The following is a 21,017-nucleotide window of genomic DNA, read 5'->3' on the forward strand; positions in this document are numbered from 1 at the left end:
TTTACGTGACAACGTTTTTTTCTCGGTAGAATATTTATTGATATGAATATTATTAAATTGCACAATAGGAACAAGGAATTGAATGAAAATAAGAATTGCACAAATTTTAACTATAGAAATATATTTTGTTTACTAAAACATTGTACATGTAAACTTAAACTTAACTAATTTCTATTTGAGTGATTTTGTTGAGGATAGGACGATGATAGGAGAAATATGAAATGAAAGGAAGTGTTTCTGCTGTAATGTGTCTTGAACGCCAAGAACGCTCGAGAAAGACAGAGACACAAGCACGCACCGATTCAACGCGCCTAATTCTCTAGTGCTGCGCGCGCAGCGGACCGATCATGTTTGAGTGGGAGAGAGACGCAAGGCATTCGCCGGTCCGGCGGGCCTCTCTCTCGTTCGGTGACTCATCGTAACAGACGTGAGCGGGCGTTACACTTTTTCATGAATGACTCCGAGCCACAAGACGTTGTCACGTCAAAAAAATAAGACTTAAAAAAGTTAAGCCGAAAAATATACACGTTCCATTATTATTTAAATAATAGTATTTAGATATTTTACGAGATATGCACAACGGCATTTCTAACTGCAAGTTGGTACTCCATAGACCTTACATCTTTGGTGGTAAAGCCATACTTTTGTCTTTCCATCTTGAGAATATAGGTTACAAGCTGTTCTTCTTCTTCGGTGAATATGCTAGTTTTACTTTTAACCCGGTATCTGGCAACACCAAAAATAGATGTCTTAAAATTATTTTATTGGGTACATAATCTTATATAACACTGAATAACACCCTGTGGTACAAAAAAATCATAATTTTTATTGTCAAAGGTTTATTAACAAAAAATTAAAGTACATAAATAATACAGCTATACAAACAGCAGGAAAGAAACATCTTATAAAAACAACAACAAAGAATAAGGGGTGGATGACACAAGATATACTAGACTTGATGGAACAAAGAAGAAAGATGAAGAATTACCTAGACAAATACAAAGAAATAAACAAACACATAAAAAAGAGAATAAAAGAAGCCAAAGAGGCGTGGATTAAAGAACAGTGTGAAGAAATGGAAACCTATGAGAAAAAGTACGATGCGCTCAATATGCACAAAAAACTAAAAGAGATAACAGGAAGCATAAAGAAACTCCAAATAGGTAAACTTAAAGACAAATATGGAAATCTTATTGTAGATCTAGAGAACAAAATAAAAAGATGGACAGAATACCTGAATGAATTGTTTGAAGACGATAGAAACAACTTAACTCAGATAATCAATGCAACTGGGCAAGACATATTGAAAGAAGAAGTAGACAATAAGAAACGCTAAAAATGGAAAAGCAAATGGACCTGACGAAATTCCTACAGAACTGTTGAAGCTTTTGAATGATAAATCCGTAACCATAATATTACATCTATTCAATACAATATACAGTACTGGTATAATACGTAAAGAATGGTTGCTGTCTACGTTTGTCACCATACCGAAGAAAACTAAAACAATGCAATGTTCAGATCATCGAACAATCTCCTTGATGATTCATCTGCTTAAAATATTTCTTAGGGTCATCCACAACCGAATCTATCAAAAGTTAGATATCGATATTAACGATACACAGATGGAATTCAGAAAAGGATTAGGTACAAGAGAAGCTCTCTTTGTCTTAAACGTCCTAACACAGAGATGTCTAGATGTTAACCAAGAGGTACACGCCTGCTTTATAGACATTGAAAAGGCCTTTGACAAAGTAAGCCACAATAAACTTAAAGAAATCCTGGAGGGTAAGAACATCGACACCAGAAACATCCAAATAATATTAAATCTGTACTGGAATCAGCGAGCTAATATAAAAATAGAAGACCAAACGTCGGACGAAATAGAAATACGTAGAGGAGTACGACAGGGTTGTATATTGTTAAAATTGTATGTTGAGTTCAGTAGAGTTCGGTAGGTCAGTTACCAGCTGCAGTCCGTTTGAAGAGGTTTACTCTCCGGACACTGGAACTCACTTAAAGCATGGGTGTATGTTACCTGAAGTAAAATTTAATTAAAATATTAAACATCAAATAATATTAACAACATCATGTACAATCTTTGGTAACATTATATATTTTAAAGGGTTTTTACCCTAATATTTTGGTGGCTCAGGCATGGTAACCTGTATTTTAACCTGATGATGGAACTGTTGTTCCGAAAACGTTCGTGTTTTTGATGTAGCCCTTTTAAGGGTTTTTTATAAAATATATCCATTTACAAAGATTAACCTCTTTTTTTTTATTCTCAATTATATTTTGAATTGAATGAAAATGGATGAAGAGGCTGTCGGTGATGGTGGCACTAAATTGTCTATGGAGCAAAGGGAAATCATGGTGGCTTTTTTGAAGGACCATGCTGATTTTGCTAAGGGCAAACTCCTTGGTCATGATGACAAGGAAAGAAAAAACGCGATGTGGGAGATCCTTAAGTTATAACCACTAAGGTTAATATAACCACTAAGATTTGACTTAGTCGTTATATTCTAATATATTTTTAAATTTACTGCAGCTTAGTAATACCCTAAACATTTTGGGTATCCTAGAGGCATAAACACCCTCCTCCAAATATGGTTCTAATACCCTTATCAAATAATTTGCAGCTTGTTTATTAAGCCGGAATTGCTGCCTAAATTGAGCATCACTTAATGAAAAGGATTTTGAGTATCTCGTAACATTCTTCTTATCCTCCGTTGTGAGTGTCGGATATCTATCCTCTCTAATTCCTCCAAAACCAGCAAATGTCCGTAAAATGCAGCCATATTAATACTTTTTGCCTCAGTTTTCCTTGCAAGAATCAAAACACAACACCGCCTAAACTGAACCTAAGTTCACTTCTCCCAGTCCAGCCAGTGATGTCAGATTAATTTCGACTCGAAATGAAACTTCAACCACTTTCTTGAAGTTGAAATTAATTTCGATAAATCGAAAATTAGTGACGTCGTTTGGTTAGTTCAGCTGAAATCCACAAGACTCGAAAAGTCGCATTTCGACGTCGCCATATTAATTTCGACATGTTTTGAGTCGAAATCTCAATTAGAATCAGGGCACAGATTAAAATATTATTTTGTTGCCGTCCTAGCCTTAAACAGGAGGAAGTCAGAAAAAAATGAGTGGAGTAATTATTGCAGATGGCAATTGATTGGATTGTATAGTACTATAATAAAAGTGATTACAGATGATAAAAATTTATTGACTCAGTAAATAGTTTTACACTGACTTTTAGAAATATATTCTAGACACTATGTATTTTCTACACTATTTATAAGAAACACTATATTATTCTCAAACAGTACTTAAAAAAATTAAACCTACATATAACACTGCCTATTAAAATTTTATAATCCTATTCAATGATTATTTATCAAAAACTTATATTTAAACAGAGTACTAAGATAAAACCAAAACTATAAAAAATCATTTTGGATTTGATTCATATTTGGAGCAGCTTAAGAAATAGATGTATGTATCAAGACTATCAAGAGTATACTTCAGGAATTTGCGACATTTTTGGATTATTGCTAGACACTCGACAGCCAATGGTATACTTTACTATAATTATAATTTATAAGAACTGCGGAGTAAATTGATCTAGTAGCTAATGAAAACATGAAACAAGTCATTTCTAAATTGAATTAAAAAAATCCTGTTATAATCTTTTTTTTTTTCAGTATTTTTAAAAATAAAAAGTTATTTACAATAAACAGTTTTGATAGAATTCATGTGCACTACACATTTAAGCGGAAATATTTGTGTTTGAAACTTACAAACACCACCTAGGTAGTAATTACATATAAGAGTGCTCATTACTTAGTATAACAATATATACACAAATACAAAATTAAAAGACATAAAAGTAAATAATTCAGCTAGAGCCTTAAAAAGAATACACGACATATTTCATGAATGCCTAGAAGCAATCGGATATCTAGGAATCAACACGGAATCCTGGAGCCCATTAATAGCCAGATTAAGTATAACAAAATGGGATAACGAAACCAGGAGATTGTATGAAAATCACATTGGAGATAGTAGAGAGGTACCGACCTATAAATCAACGCAAGTCTTTCTACAAAGAAGATTCCAAACGTTAGAGTTGTTGAAATCAGAACGAAACCAAGGAATTCAAGAAGGAAAATTAAGGAAATCAAAAATACATTGTATAATAGGCAACGAAGACCACAGTGTAATGCAATGTAGGGAGTTTCTGGAGTTCAGTACAAGAGACAGAAACAAAATAATAAAGGAAAACCAATGGTGCCCAAATTGCCTATCGCATAGGAAGGAGTCGCAATTTTTCTCCCAGAAGAGATGTAGACAATGTAGTGGAGAGCACCTTCATCTTCTTGTACCATGTCCTTTCAAAATGTTGGTTACTATCATAGCTATCTTAATTTTATTCACTACCACCCTACAGCCAACAGATCAGAGAGACGCAGTCGGTAAAACAGAAGTCCTTACTCTTCAAGTCATTACAAACCGGGTTAGCGTCAATAAAACGGTCATTTTGGGCTTTTTGGTTTTCCTTACAACTTCAATTCGTTCCTGTTCAACGATTCTGTACAAGTGTTAAAAATACTTCTACAATATAGAAACAAAAGAATTTGTAATGTTCTTATATTTTTGCACTTATAATTGTATATTTATCTAAATAAATATAAAATAAATTATCAGTTAAAAACGTATTTTAGCCTGTCTTTGATAGTTCTTTAAATATTGGGATATTTTGCTATTAACTTTCTTAGCAGACTGGACCGTTTAAGTGAAAGCTTTCATCCTCAATCCAAAATAGGCGCAAATTCGTGAAATATACTGTAGGATACTAATTTATTTAAAGAGTAAACTGTTAATGTTGTTAAACATCGCTTGGATACCTGTGGGAGCGTTTTCTGCTTTAGGACGACGTGATTCGTCGACTTTTAAACTGCCCAGTCTGTTAAAGTATGGTTGGTGCTCCTCCAGTTTTTTTAACCACAGTTCTGAAAACAATAATTGTATATAGTTCTTGGAATAGACCTTTACAAGAAATAGGTTTCAAGACAATTAAATATTATTTTTTTAATTTACTTTTTTGTATCCATTGCAAGCCAAGAGAGACAAAAAATTAGTGGATAACTTAGATAAACTTAAAGAAATAACAAATCTCTTCCTAAACGGCTTGAAAACACGAGAATTTTTTTACACGCAGTTATGAGTGTATAATTGCTATGACTAGAAAGGATTTGAATTACCAAAGGCCTTTGATAATGTTAGATATAAACTCCTAATGCAGACATTGACGGATACTGTTCTCGATAAAAAATATATAAGAATCATCCAATAATAATACCTAAATCTTCTTCTTCTTGTTCCTTCTTGTATGTAGGCTTTAAAGCCTGTTTCTTCTTCAATATTTGCCTCTTCATCATCATCATCACTGGCTCGACAACCCTTTTTGGGTCTTGGCCTGTTTTAGGATTCTTCTCCATTCCGATCTGTTTCGTGCTTTTTTTCTCCAGTTTTTTATTTTTAAGGTTGTTATATCATTTTCTATTTGTTCTAAGTATCTCAGTTTCGGTCTTCCTCTTGTTCTTTTTCCTACTGGCATCTGTTTGAATATTTTGTTTGGTATTTCGCCTTCTTCCATTCTTTCTACATGTCCTATCCAACGCAGCCGTCCTATTTTGATGAATGTTATAATATCCGGATCCTGGTATATTTTGTATAGTTCAGAGTTATATCGTCTTCGCCATATTCCGTTTTCTTTTGTGCCCTTATATATGTGTCGCAAGATTTTTCTTTCGAAGGTGGCTAACAACGTTTCCTCTCTTTTAGTAAGTGTCCAGGTTTCTGAGCCATATGTGAGTACCGGTCTTATTAGGGTTTTATATATTTGGCATTTTGTCTTTCTTGCGACGTTATCTGATCTTAGGTGTCTAATTAAGCCATGGTAACATTTATTTGCAATAAATATTCGCCTCTTCACTTCCTCCGTAACGTTATTATCAGACGTGACTAGGGATCCCAAGTATATAAAGTTTTTTACCTCCTCTATGTTGTATTCTCCTATTGTTATATTTTGTGGCTGCCTTATTTCTGCGTTTTTTCTTACCTGCATATATTTTGTTTTGGTCTGATTGATTTTAAGACTACTATTTTGTGCAGCTCGTTCTATTTGGTTGTATGCCTCTATCATTTCTCTTCTTGATCTTGCGATTATGTCAACATCATCTGCAAATGCTAGTATTTGCACGCTTTTATTAATGATTGTTCCTCGTGTATTGACTGTTGTGTCCCTCAGTATTTTCTCGAGCACGATGTTGAACAAGATGCATGATAGAGCGTCTCCCTGGCGTAGTCCCTTTTTCACATCTATTGTTTCCGTTAATTCATTTTGTATCCGGATTCTACTTTCTACATTTGCCTCTTAAATTGTTTAAATTATCGCACTATCTTTTTCTTCGTCTGCCAATACTTTTTCGTCTATTTGGAGACTTATCTCCTGCTATTCGTACTATCCTATCCTCTGCCATTCTACTAATGTCTTCGTTCCACTCCTGTTTACGTTTTGTCACCCATCCATTTATGTCTTTTATATTGCATGCTCTTCTTATTTTTTCGCTTTTCTTCCCATCCAACAGACTTTTCCCTGATATTCGTCGAAGTATTTTCATCTCTGTTGTTTCTAGTAGTCGTCTAATTGCTGCTTTATAGATTCTTGTTTTTGTGCCTTGTTTTAGGTGTTTGTTTTTCTAGATTGTGTCATTAAAAGATCCCGGCGCTTTACTTGCTTTTAAACTTTGTTGTCGTACTTCTTCTTCAACATCTCCGTAACTAGTTATATTCTATTAAAGAGAAGTGGGCTTTACAAGTCACCCTGTCTGACTCCGCTTTGTACTAGTATATACTGTGTTAGCTTTTCATTTATCTTTGTCTGTATTTGATTATGGAAGTAGATGTTTTCTATGGTTTGTATAATATTGATTGCTATGTTTCTTTTCAGGTCTATAAAACATAGATATGCTGGTTTATTGTACCCGATGACCTAAATCAAACGGCATAATTAAGGAGTATCAATGATCTGTGTACAGAACAAGTGAAAATAAGTAAGGCTGTGAGACAGGGCTCTAACCCCTTCCTATTGCTGTTTAACATAGGATCCGAAAAGATTTTTCAACTTCATCAGTAGCATGAGAAAGCTCTCAGAATAAATGGAATCTAGTCTGCATATAACTGCTAAAGAAGAACTAATTTCTTCTGATGTGTTTATTGTTAAATATTGTCACTTTAACAATTTAGGTCCAAAAATTAAGATTTTATTGTAGGTCTTACCTCTTAGTTCATCTAAAGGTCTTTCCTTGCCTCCGAAATCCTTCGGTAATACCTCGTGTGGAATATAATCGGTTAAAGTGTCCAGCTTCTGATGGTACCTTAACTGAAAGAAGAATGGGAGTTTATTTGGGGTTTTACTTACTTAAATGAAGACAAATGTACAACTATATGACAAAATAACGTTAAATTAGTTTGATCATTTACCGAATAATTACCAATTTACCAACTTTGAATGAACTATTGATGATGTATTTTAAAACTTCGTGGTTTAAGGCTGGTAATGGCTCTCGGAGGCAGCGTGAAGTGTCGATTCTCACACTGTAATAAAACTCTAAGAAATATCCAATGTTTCCTGACAAATAAGTCGGAGATTCTAGGAATAGGACTCAGCTCTGCCAGCAAATCCTACTATAGCGTCCTTGAAGACATAATGTAGCGTAACCAACAGGGGTATGGCGTACAATGGGTGTGTCCTATGTAGCAGAATAAAGAGAGTAACAGGCGGATTTCTGGCGCCTAAAAACTGGAACAGGTCGACTAGGGGAAAAAACCCATAACAAAAATTCTGGTCCTTCAAGACTGAGGGTTGAAAGTCTAAAGAATGCATCAACCCAATTTTTGTACAAACTTAGATTGGCTACAAAACTATAAAATATTAACAAAGAAAACAAGACGGTGGAAGAACTATACTGTCAAATAAAAGATTGTATATATAATGCAGCAAAAAGCATTGCATATTTTCTTTATATAACAGGATATAAGGAAAATGTACAAAAACAAAATCCAGAGTGGTGGTCACAAGAAACAAGAGAGTTGGTAGACATCAAAAAGAAAGTATATCGAATCTGGCTACACACACAAAATCTAGAAGACTGGAGAACATACACTTACTGGAATAGAGAAGTTAAGAAAACTGTTACCAAAAGAAAAGACGAAACGTAGAACAAAAATGTGAAGAAATAAATGAAATATATTAAGAATATTCAGGTGTTTCGCGGTATTATTAGGTACAGAAATCGTAGAATTCTTGCTTCGAGCAACATAATTAATCTCAATAACATTCAGATAAGATTTGAAGAATTGAAAGAAAGTAATTAAGTATATTAAAAATGATATGATGCAATATGGTGCTAAAATAAGATTCACTTACCCTAGAGTAAAGGTCTGGTTTCATAAACGCTTTACAAACCTTCAAAATTACCTCTATAATTGGGGGACTGTTAATAAAATGCCACTCTATGATATTGTTGTCTAATACTTGCTAAAATTAAAAACCGACTTTAGTAAATATTATTCTCGTAATAGCTTTAGAATATTATGTCCAGGTCTTACCTCTGCAAGTTTAATGAGATTCATGATAAATGTCGGTGTAACGTGAAAAACGTGTTTCATACAGAGATGCTGGTGGTCGTATAGCAAAATATTTCCAGTAGTATGCGCCCCTTCCTGCATTCTAACTTCGAAAATGTTCATAACGGCTCCTAACCACCAATTCCCGTCGAAACCAGATGGTACATGTGGTAGCTCTCTTATAACGATGACTCCGTTTTTATCGTTAACGAGGTTTGGTAGAGGCACTAAGTACCTAAAATAGAAGATATAGAAGGTACATTGGTAACGTTGTATATATAATATGAAACTAAAGAGAAAAAAAGGTACAGCATTAAATTGTTGTAAGATCCTTTATGGTACCGTATCTATCTTACAGATCAACACGATACCAGTATTTACCAAATTACCAGCATTTCCTGGTAATTTCTCAGCTCTAGATTTCGATATATATATATTTATTTACATCGCAAAAAAATAATTACTATTCACTAAGACTAATTCACTAGACAGTTGGGGTTAGGATTAGCAAACCAACTATAATATTAACATCATTTAAATATGTTCTACAACAGTAAAAAAAATGATACAACAAATGCATCTTCTTCTTCTTCTCGTGCCACTCCTAGCGGAGATTGGAAATCATCATGGCCACTGCGACTTTGTTAGCAGCGCGCCTAAAAAGTTCAATCGAACTACACCCGAACCATTCACGTAGATTACGAAGCCACGATATTTTTCTTCTTCCCACACTTCTTTTGCCCTTAATTTTGCCCTGCATGATATTTCTTAAAAGTTCGTACTTTTCACCTCTCACAATGTGCCCCAAGTATTCCATCTTTCTAGTTTTTATCTCATTTAGAATTTCGCATCTTTTGTCTAAAGTTTGGAGTACTTGCGTGTTAGTGACGCGGTCCATCCATGATATTCTGAGAATGCGCCTATAGCACCACATCTCGAAAGCTTCGATGTTTTTTGTGGTCAACTGTTTTAGTGTCCAAGCCTCTACTCCATACAACAGGGTAGAAAAGACATAACACCGCAGCATTCGTATTCGTAACTTTATATTGATATTACGATTGCAAAAGAGTTTGCGCATTCTATTAAAGACTGATCTAGCGATTTCTATTCTACATCTAATCTCTTTTGTTTGATCAGTATCGTCTGTGATCCAAGCACCTAGATATTTATAACAGGACACACGCTCAATCGTTGTATTGTCTATTACAAGATTAGTTCTGATGCTCTTTGATTTCGTGATTACCATAAATTTAGTTTTTTTTTAAATTAATTTTCAAGTCGTAACTGTTACAGTATATATTGAGACTTTGAACGAGATGTTGTAGTTCTACTAGCGTTCCCGTTAGGAGAACCGTATCGTCAGCATACCTTATATTGTTGATCGTCTCACCGTTTATTATCAGACCAAGATCTTCTTCCTCGAGTGCTTGTTCACAAATAGCTTCACTATACAGATTAAATAAAAGTGGCGACAAGATGCATCCCTGCCGGACTCCTCAACGGATTTGAATTTCTTCTGTTAGCCTACCCTCAACCTTTACATTTGCTGTTTGATTCCAATATAGGTTGCATATAATTCGAATATCTTGGCTGTCTATATTTTTCTTTATTAGAATTTGTCTTAGTGGTTCATGTTGTACTTTGTCAAAGGCCTTTTCGAAATCAATAAAGCAGGTGTAAATTTCTTGGTTCATGTCTAAGCATATCTGTGAGAGAACGTTCATTGCAAACAGAGCCTCCCTTGTACCCAGCCCTTTTCTGAATCCCATCTGAGTGTTACTGATGTCTACGTCTAATTTCCTATAGATCCTATTATGGATTATTTTCAGGAACAGTTTTAGAGCATGACTCATCAAAGCTGTGATGAGTCATGCTCTATAAACAAATGCATGGTGTGAGGAAATAGAGATTCTTGTGGTGAAAACGTGAATTACAAGGAATTGCTAGCGAATATATTTAAGCACCAAAATAAATTTAAAACATCTTAAGTCAACTTACGCACAATCAACGGCTGCCTTCATTGCGTGTGATGATGGATTAGCGTACTGGAATACTTTCGTTAAACTTGATCTAAGAGTGTAATAGTTATCTAACTTCTCTTGTGCTGATTTAATATCAAATCTGGTAGTGAAGATGAAGAATTCGATCATATTTTTGCCTGAAACATTTAAGAAAAACACCAGAATAATTTTAGTTAAAAACTGATATAAAGTAAGGTGGTACTAAGCCGAAATTTCCATATCCTCTTTAGAGGCATATTCAGGACTTTGTTAATATCGAGGGATCATAAATCTCATCTCTAATTAATCTATATAATTTCCATATAAGATATCGATTTGTGTTGAATAAAGATCATTTTTCATATTTTTCGTGATGTTAGTGACTATTCAATAGAGGAATAAAAATGTTATGAATGTAGCAGAACTGAAAAATGAAGAATTTATTACAATTTTAAGTCTTTTATAAGTAAAGAAAATATTATTTCGCCTGTATCCATGTAGTCATTTAATCAGGAAAATATTATTGCAACATTCCCAAATTTGAACACAATTCTGAGAATTTATTCCAATTAATTTATTCAATGCAATGCAAAGATCATTCTCAGTAATGCGCAGTAAATAGTTCTCAAATTACAATACGTTGTACAAGTTTTGTAAAAAAATTTTAAAATCAACATTAGGCCAACAAAAATAAATAGTTTACCATTACTGTATATAGAAAAAGAGACTGTATTAATTATGTCAAACTAATTGACGAGTTTCCAGAATTAAAAGTGCGATAAAAGGCAATATAACTAATCAATCTGGGTCTTAACCTATATCACCAATAGTCCTTTATTATTTTTACAATTATTAACAAAACACAAAAATATACTCTATTTATTTTCGATATATCTCAGGTCAAATAAAACGAGATTTTTGCCTCGTTCGTTTTTCCGTTGAGACGCCTGCTAGAGCAGGTTCTTTCTTTGAGTATCTAAACACGCTTCGATATTATGTTACCGCCAATTCTCCTCTTCTCGATATAAAAGTTATCATTTTTATGACCAGATGTTTTTTCTTAGTACCAACCGCTTCGCTAATTCATTAAAACAAGTTTTTTGTCTAACCAGAATTAGGTCAGCAATTTTTATTTGTTTTGGGAACTCGTAAAAGGGTAATAAATCTTTTAGTTTTATTGTATTATTATTATTATTATGCAGTTTCTTCGCAAATGTAAAGAAAAAGTGGCTTAATATAACGCGCCGTTGGAACATCTAAAGTTTGTTACAGACGGTTGAAATTTGGTGGGTTGCTCTTTCCTATAAAATGTTGGATTGAAGCGGCATTCAGGGACTCCTCTCTCGGTTCACAGGCGAGAGGGTCATCCCAGTGGAAACGACCACTCTCTCGGTTTGCATCCCCTCTTTACCTGCTGCTTTTCTGTTCTTCAGGTTTTCAAGTATTTTCCGAACTTCCTGTATATTAATATTAAGTTCTTCATTTGTGGTAATTCCTGGTCTTTCCGGTTCTAGCCTTTTTCTTTTCTTTACATTTTTCCTTTACTTCTGTACAAATCCGTGGAGTTCTTTGCCTTGGGAACGATTTATTTTTATTTATATTTCTTTCAACTTCCAAGAACTTCCTTGGCTAAGGCTAAGATATAAGACTTAATTTTTGCCCAGCGTTCTTCGACTCCATCAATTTCTGTGATATATGTGTTTCTGCTTTTATCTGTTATTCTTTTTTGGAATAGGTATGTTGTGGAGTCATCCTGTAAGCTTTCGACTTTTATCTTTGTGGTGTATTCTGGTGCTTTGTTATCACATGTATACGTTTTCATTCGGATTTTGCACAATACTAATTTATGATTGCTTCCTATTTCTGCTGATGTTAGTGCTCTTACATCTAAGATTTGAGAGGCCTGTAACTCATAGATCTTTGTCCTCAACTGTTTTCAAAAGTGTATTTGTATTGTTCTTTGTGAGGGAAAAATGTATTATTAACACGTATCTCGTTTATGCTGCAGAGATCCTTCAGAAGGTCTTCGTTTTCATTTCTGATATTTTCATTAGATCGCTGTTTTATTCCTGGAACTATATCATTTCCAAGAAGGGCATTAAAATCACCCATAATGATTATATATTTATCATTTGGGGTCTCGTTTATTATAGTCTGAAGGTGTTCGAAGAGGTTTTCCCTTCTGGTGGTATCTCTGTTGTTCTCTGGTGCATAGATTGCTATTACATTTATAGCTTTTTATATTACATGCTTTGAAACCAAACTACCAAACGTATAGTATTTGTCATGACTGAAAATAGGCCCGGATTTGCAATGTTGCCTAGGGTCCGCTTTAACCTTAGTCCGCCTCTGAGCATAGACTTAAATGCCAATTAGATTTTTTGATGTTGCCTTGATTTGTATGCCATGTCAGGGCAAAAATAACACCCTCAGACAATTATTTAGATATCACCAAGTTTCTTGTTAATTGTTCACGTTATAAAAAAAGTTCTAAAACTAAAATAAGATTCTGATTGTGCTTGAAATAAAATAGGACACATCAGAGAAAACAATAAAAAGAATCTTGTCTGATTAGCATTTATTTTTGGAAGTAGACGTTATTTTTAAATAGTTCAAGATAACCTCAATGTGCCATGATTAAAATTAAATTTTTATCAGTTTGTCGACAAGAAATGCTGAACACACAGAATCTGGAATGGAGTAAAGTATATACTGAATAATATATATAACACAACCCAACAAAATAAACAAAAGATGGTGCTGGAGAAGTAATAACAAATTTTAAATATTTTTGATGAGTTCATTTCAAAAAATGTCTTTCTTTCTGTTGCTTTTTTTCTATTCTATAAAAGGCCTATATTGGATTCTCCCGAAATACATCTTTTTCTCCTACTTGTATCAATTCCACAAATGAAGGTTGACTATAACCATTGCAAATACGTCTCTATCATCTGCTTTTCTAAAATGTCTGTGTGGATCACTTTTTCCTGTTTACCCTTCATAATCAGCTGCAACAATTCTTACTTCTCATTTCTAAGTATGTGCCCTAAATAGCTGACTTTCTTCTTTTAATGGTGGTCAAAAGTTCTCTGTCTCTTCGGCAACAGAGTTGAATGTTGCCTGAATAAAACAAAATGGAGAAATAAAAATATCGGCAAAGAAATAAAAGGCAGAATATACAAAACATTCAGCAGGTCAATAATGACATACGCGGCAGAAACACGACCTGACACAGACAGCACGAAAAGAATGTTAGAAACAGCAGAGATGAAAACACTTTGAAGAATTGATGGTAAAATACTATGGGACAGAGCTAGAAGTACAGATATACGAAGTAGATGCAAGGTGGAGGACATCAAGAAATGAGTTAGAAATTCGAAATTTTAATGTTATTGTAGCTTCCTCGCTATCAATTTGTGATGGCTCTGTTATTGTGTCCATGAAAATATCTTCAATATATTTAGTCCATACTTGTTTTATTTCAATTATGTCAATTTATCAGTTAGGTGTGTTTTTTAGTGATTTTCCAGATAATTCTCTGACTTTTTTTATGTAAATTATAATGATCATGTTTTTTTCTCAATTTAAATGCAAGTTTTCATCATCTACTTTTCCTTAGCCTCTTTTCTTATTAATTTATGTTTTTCTCTCTATTTATCTGAGTTTTTGTTTCTATATTTTTTTCTTCGTTCCGTGATTTCCAGTATTTCTTGACTCATTCAAAGTTTTTCGGCTTTCTTCTTTCTTTTATAGAGTTTCGTTTGGTGTCTTTATAACCGAATCGTCGATTTTACTCCAAATAATGTTCACATTCTCAGTGTTTTTCATTTCTAATGTTAATTTTTTCATTTCTTGATTTTTACAAGTTAAAGCCTCAGCACGTATTTCGTTTATGTTGAGCAACTGAGTATTCACCTTAGAACTTTTGGATTTTATTATCTTTTTTACCCTCAGTTTAATTTTTGAGACAAGGATTTTATGGTCTCTTATGACATCTGCTCCAGGATAAGTTAAAGGCAGGGTAAAGGTTAACAATTAAAATTGCAACGAAAAAAGAAAGACATTTTTGAAATAGAGCATCACTAATATTTAAATTCAGTTCTTACTTCCTCGGCACAAAAATGTGTGATGAATACTGTGACAGAAATGCAAGATTTGGGTAATGGCAAACAGCACGATGAAGGAAAGTTCACAAAATTAAAATATTGAAGCACTACATTCTGTTGGGAAATCAGTTGAGCCAATGTAGTCTACGCCATATTTATTTATAGCAAATATAAAATGATTCGGAGAAGATATTTTTTAAAAACAAGGGAAAACAGTATATGTGTATTTAAATAGATTTTGGGCCACTGATTTGTTTTTTTCAATCAATAAATTTGATAAATAACTTATTTTTTCTAATCGTGACCACCCTGAAAAAAAATACCGTATACCAATCGCATTTGATGGTCAAAAGACGCTCATATTACTTACAAAGTCTGCATCTTAATTCCTATTACTAAATTCTCGTTATCTTAAAGACTATTATTACAAATTATTTTTCAAGACAATACAAATAGACTTACATGGTAACTCTGGCAAATGAGGCTGCGACTCGAACCAAGTTTTTATGCACTCTACACATTCTTCTAAATGTTCTTCGTTTTTATCGAGCCCTTTTAGCAACGATAATTTCGTCTTTTTGTCTACTGCGAAGGGAAATGAATTCATTTTGGCGCGTTTGTACTTTCTAACGTCGTATCAGAACAACTATAAATTTTGATAGTTCTTTATCCAAAAAGGAAGTAATTTTTTCGATAAGGAAAAGATTTTATCGGGTATTTAATAAATAAGATCGAAATTCTAGTAAAATTTTTGTGGAAGTTGATTGTAAGAGTATAAGGAGTTGTTAATAATTATAGAAAATAGTAAATATAAAGAAGAGGAAGGTTAAAAGGAAGAAAGAGGCTCTTTCTCTTGTCGTTTCCCCATTACTGAGGATTGTGATTTCTTCCAATATTCCTAACAATTTTTCTCCATTGGTCTCTATCTTCAGCTGCTCTGAGAGCTTCGCAGAATAAGTTTCCAGGTGAATTCTTAATTTGGTCGAACCATCTAGTTGGTGATCGAATGGAAACGTTTGCCCTATGAGCTGTCCAAGGTATGCGCAGCATTCTTCTCCAGCACAACATCACAAAGGCATTAATTGTTTGGGGCTCGTGTCCGCGACGAGTCCAAGTCTCTGCCCTGTATAGAAATATTGAAAGTACAAGGGCATTCACCAGTCCCATCTTGATATTTTAAGAGATACATCTGTCTTCCCAACTTTGGTTAGGCGATCCATTTTTTGACATAAATACGTCTCTGAACTTCTGCTTCACAGTTACCATCATTAGTTATACTAAACCCGAGCTAGACAAAACTGTCCCCTATCTGCCATTCCTGTAACATGCTAGTCAGTTTGATAGTGTGGAATCTGTCGACCACCATTAGTTTTGTCTTAGTTTTATTGATTTTCAGACCAACTTTATAGCTTTCGTACTCAATTCTTCGCAGGAGATTAAACATTTCTTGCTTATTTGCTGCTATAAGTGTAGTGTCATCAGCAAATCTTAAATTGGAGATTTTCCTATCAGTCACTGTTACTCCACCGGACCATCCATTTAATTTACGGAGAAATTTAATCTTTGAACATAATAAATTTATCGAATCAAACAGTGTTTTGGTTTTCCATACTGTTATTTTTATCCCAAAGTTTTTATCCCAAATTTTTATTTTTACGTGCTATTAGAATTTTTTATTACTACTTTCATAAACAACATTCAATACAAAGTTTACTTGTACTTCTGTTTGTCGGGGAGATTATAATTTACGAGACATTCATGATAATATGTTGAAAAACGAAGGTGTGTAATGTCAATTTGCCGTCTCAAAAAGTTTACTAAATTTTTCTCAACCTTTTCGTATGATACATATTCAATTTTTGATTTAAATAACTTTTGGAAAACATTTCTACAAAGGAAAAATGTTTTTGATTTAGCTTTAAATTCTATAAGAGAAACACTCACTCATAATTGTTTATTTAGGTGATGGTATAATTTTAATATGAAAATAAGTTATATGTAAATTTATCAATTAATATAAATATTGTGTGTGTATGTAATCAAATTACGGTACCTGTGATGTTAATGTAACTTCTTCTTCTCCCACAGTGTACTGGGGTTGACTCGGATGGGACAGAATCTTCTCAAAGCCGAATACAAAACGTTACACAAAAATACTGAAGTGTTTATCGCGCTGATTTATACAAGACTGTTGGAGTGTTTAGCGCGCTGATTTATACAAGACTATGTCTAAACTAAGATTGAAGTGCGTGTCGCCTCGTAGCGTAATAGTTTTGCTCCCTTCAGACTGTTAGGGGGCGGACTGTACAGGTTCGTATTAATTCACGATTGACAAGACATACGCACACGTTAAGTAAAGAATTAAATATAAAAATAAAATAATAAAAATTATTAATAAAAACTAATAATATGTGTGGAGGGACGTAACAGTTTTTATTTACAACTCTCTACAAACAAATCCTAAAATATGAACTAACTTCTAACTAATATTCAATATTGCCCTGCTGTGAATTTGTTTGTAACAGACTGCTCAGTTTTGTTATTGTGTAGTTATTGAACAATCCTTGTATATCCCAAATAACTACAAAATATGAAACAGTTTTTATTCAGATACGCAAAAATCAGTGCCACGTGCAGGATGCGTATTTGTTTACAAAATCATTGTTTTTGTTACCTATATTTTTGTTTATTTAATATTTTTAATTGCATGATATTACATTCTTCAGAGAAACATGTAATTTGGTCAGTATATTCATTCCATTGACAGATCGTTCAGTCTTGTCATAGTTATCATTTTGTCATTTTTAGTCATTTGCCATTATTAGTTGGATATAGTCCCCCCCTAGGTGTGTCCATTCATTTCTGTTTGTTGTTTTTTGCATCCATTCGTGACCAGCCATTCACTTGATGTCATCAGTCCATCTAGTTTGAGTTTTGACTCTATTTCTCTTGTTTGCGCTTGGTAGATATTCAATTCTCTTCGTCAAACGGTTGTCTTCCATTCTTCCTATGTGTCCGTCCTAGTTCCATTTTAACATGGCAATCTTTAGGATTACATCTGTAACTTTTGTTCGTCTTTTTATTCCTTCATTGGACTTGCGACAGTGGAACATTCTCCGATCCATAGCTCTCTGAGTTACTTAAAGTGTGTGTACTATGTTGTTGTTAAAAGACCAGTTTCAGTTCCATATGTCAGTACCAGGAACACGTACTGATCGAAAGTTTTTGCCTTTTAAGTATTATGTAAGTCTGATTTGAATACTGTTTGTAATCTGCCGAATGCTGCTCATGCTAAGGAACATCTTCTATTTAAGTCAGTTTAAGTTAAGCTTTATTAATACGATTTTTTGTCCCAAGTATATAAACGTCATAGTTAAAAAAAATGATTCCACAGAGTGGTAAAAACGTTATTTAAAAATTCAATATCACGTGAAGGATACGTATTCGTTTACAAAATTATTGTTTTTGTTACTTATATTTGGGTCAATAATCTTAGTATCTTCAATTATATGGCATCATAGTACTCGAAGCACTGAACAAATTTTTGATGGACAACTGTAAAGAAAGATCAATCAAATTCATCATGGAAACAGAAAACAACTCACTACTGTTTCTGGATATCATGATCATTCTGGCTTTACAACAATGTGTGGGTCCTAGCTTTCTCAAGAACTTCTCTCCATCGTCCCTATCCATCGCCTCTCTCCGCTAAGCACGTATTCCCATATTTCTCATGTTTTCATCGATGTTATCAAGGAACCTTGTTCTGGGTCTTCCTCTTCTTCTCTGACCAATGGGTCTATCAAGGAGCGTTTTTCTATCTGGGTCCATTCTGTTCCATTAGCATTACGTGTTCTATCCACCTCAGATGTCCTATCTTAATATGTTTTACGATATTAGGTTCCTGGTATATTCTATAAAGATCGAAGTTGTATCGTCTTTTACACACTCCATTGTCATTCAGTGCTCCATAGATTCGCCTTAGTACTTTTCTTTCGAAACATTCTGTTCATTATTTTTCGTTAGAGTCCAAGTCTCTGAACCATATGTTAAGACTGGGCGAATTATTGTTTTGTAGAGTTTTATTTTTGTATTTCTGGATACAATTGTGGATTTAAGGAGGAGATTGAGCCCAAAATAGCATCTGTTGGCCATGAAAATACTGCTGTTTATCTCTGCAGTAGTATTATTTTCAGTGTTAAGGAGCGCTACCAGGTATACAAATTCGTTCACTGCTTCGATGACGTCGTTTTCTATAACAAGTGGTTGTAGGACTTGTGGTTGCGTGCTTATTTTCATATACTTCGTTTTGTTAGTGTTTATTATTAAACCCATTTTTGTAGCTTATTCTTTTAATGCTACATACGCCTCTCGTAGAGCGTTTTCCGTTCTCCCAACAATATGTATATCATCAACATAGGCACTGATTTATTATATATTGAACCAATGGTTGTGATTTGTGACATACGTATTACTTTTCCAGAGCCAGATTCAACCGTATACAGGAGAGAGGGTCTCCCTGACGCAGCCCGTTATTTGTTTTAAAAGGTTCAGACAGTTCCCCCTGAATTCGTACTCTACATTCAACTTTTTCAAACGTTAGTTTTGTTAAATTTTCCAACTGATTTGGTATTCCTAGCTCTTTCATTGCTTTGAACATTTCTCTTCTGTTCACAGAGTCGTAGGCTACTTTGTAGTCTATAAATTAGTGTGATGAGTATCAATGCTATACTCTAGTGTTTTTTTCCAAATTTGTTTCATTGTTGCAATCTGATGAATTGTCGATTTACCACGCCTGAAACCAGCTCGGTATTTTCGTACTATCCGTTCTGCATATGGTGCCATTCGGTGATATAGCACTGTGGAAAATATTTTATACTCGGTTTCCTATTTGGGAGTTCATTTTACCAGGACTCTCAACTGGAAAACCGACATTCAAGATACCCTAGATAGGGTGAAAGGGAGGTTTACACTCCTGGCAGTGTTAGCCGATAAACTGGGCAAGACGTCATCCAAAACATTATTGCAGACCTACAAAACATTCACTAGACCCATCATCGAATACTAAAGACTCCTTTAGTATTCGATGATGCCCGATTTGCCCGATTTGCCGATTTGCCCTCCCCAATCGCGAGGGCAAATACTCACCAGGCTTCCTTAAAGAAAAGTTCCGTTCCCCCCAGCTAAACCTCTTCACAATACTGGACATGAACTCCCTGATGAGTATTTTGACATTTTAGAATCAACCCCCATCAAATATCGCAGCTAACTACTGGACGCCAAAAATGCTGATCAAGAGCCGTTCCATTGTATAGCTGGTAACCCCTGAAGTATTCTCATCCTCGACATTCTTCTTCTTCTTGATGTGCAAAAGCTGCACAGATGTAGTATTGAACCAGATTCTGAGGTTCTTTAACTAAGATGTTCTTCTTCTTCCTGGACCTCGTTTTCCAAATATTTTTCCATCAGGATGGCTTGAAGGAGAGTATATCTGGATTCATTTCGCATAATATGTCCGAAGAACTGTAACTTTCGAGATTTGATGGTGGTCAGTACTTCTCGATTCTTTTTCATTCTTCTGAGGACCTCCTCATTTGTAACTCGGTCAGTCCACGGGATCTTAAGCATTCTCCGATATAGCCACATCTCAAATGCTTCCAGTCCTCGATATGCTTGGCACAAATCACCCAGATTCCTCTTGCGCGCTTCTAACAAATCGCAAACACGCCACCTTCTGAACCCAGCTCTTTAGTAGTCCACTATTTCTGCACACAAACATCATTCATAACGTTTGTTACACCACCACTACTCCACAAAAAAAAGGAGTACCCCTTCCTTGAAGAAGCGTAAAGCTTAAACAAGGTTAAAACTCTGGAACCATACGCTGCATTTAAAAGCGTAATTCCTCTATGTATAGAGCATTCAAAAATATCTTCTTTTTTGTGTATGGTGCAAAGTATTTCAATATTCCAATCATTGGGCAGAGATTTCGGTGTCCACATTTCTGTTATAAGCTGCTGTAATGCCATTATGGTATCATAGCGACCTTCTTTATATAGTTCACCATTTATGGATATTTCAATTACAAAAGAGGATATAGGATATGTAAGTGAAGTCTACAGTAAACCAAATGACACTAACAGATATTTAAATTATCACTCAAACTACAACATAAACATCAAACAACGAATCGGTACGTCACTATATGATA

The 21,017-nt window shown here is 34.3% G+C and overlaps 1 protein-coding gene across 1 annotated transcript; it reads right to left on the reverse strand.

Moving 5' to 3' along the window:
• Window positions 1-3,211: 3,211 nt before the first annotated feature.
• LOC140434103 (retinol-binding protein pinta-like) lies at window positions 3,212-15,460 on the reverse strand. The gene is made up of 6 exons (XM_072522135.1): window positions 15,269-15,460; window positions 10,699-10,858; window positions 8,683-8,935; window positions 8,501-8,611; window positions 7,351-7,453; window positions 3,212-5,018 (listed from the first exon to the last, which is right to left on the reverse strand). The coding sequence occupies exons 1-6, from the start codon at window positions 15,411-15,413 to the stop codon at window positions 4,867-4,869; spliced, it is 924 nt and encodes a 307-aa protein (XP_072378236.1). The 5' UTR covers window positions 15,414-15,460; the 3' UTR covers window positions 3,212-4,866.
• Between the last annotated feature and the right edge of the window lie 5,557 nt (window positions 15,461-21,017).

The sequence above is a fragment of the Diabrotica undecimpunctata genome, chromosome 2, assembly GCF_040954645.1.
Source record: "Diabrotica undecimpunctata isolate CICGRU chromosome 2, icDiaUnde3, whole genome shotgun sequence".
Taxonomy (NCBI): Eukaryota; Metazoa; Arthropoda; class Insecta; order Coleoptera; family Chrysomelidae; genus Diabrotica; species Diabrotica undecimpunctata.

Coding starts and splice junctions, on each gene's coding strand:
- LOC140434103 (XM_072522135.1), bottom strand. CDS start 15,413: ATGAATTCATTTCCCTTCGCAGTAGACAAAAAGACGAAATTATCGTTG. Junction 8,936..10,698: donor AAGGCAGCCGTTGATTGTGC/GTAAGTTGACTT, acceptor CTTCTATTTTAG/GTACTTAGTGCCTCTACCAA. Junction 7,454..8,500: donor AACCAGACCTTTACTCTAGG/GTAAGTGAATCT, acceptor TTCTTCTTTCAG/TTAAGGTACCATCAGAAGCT.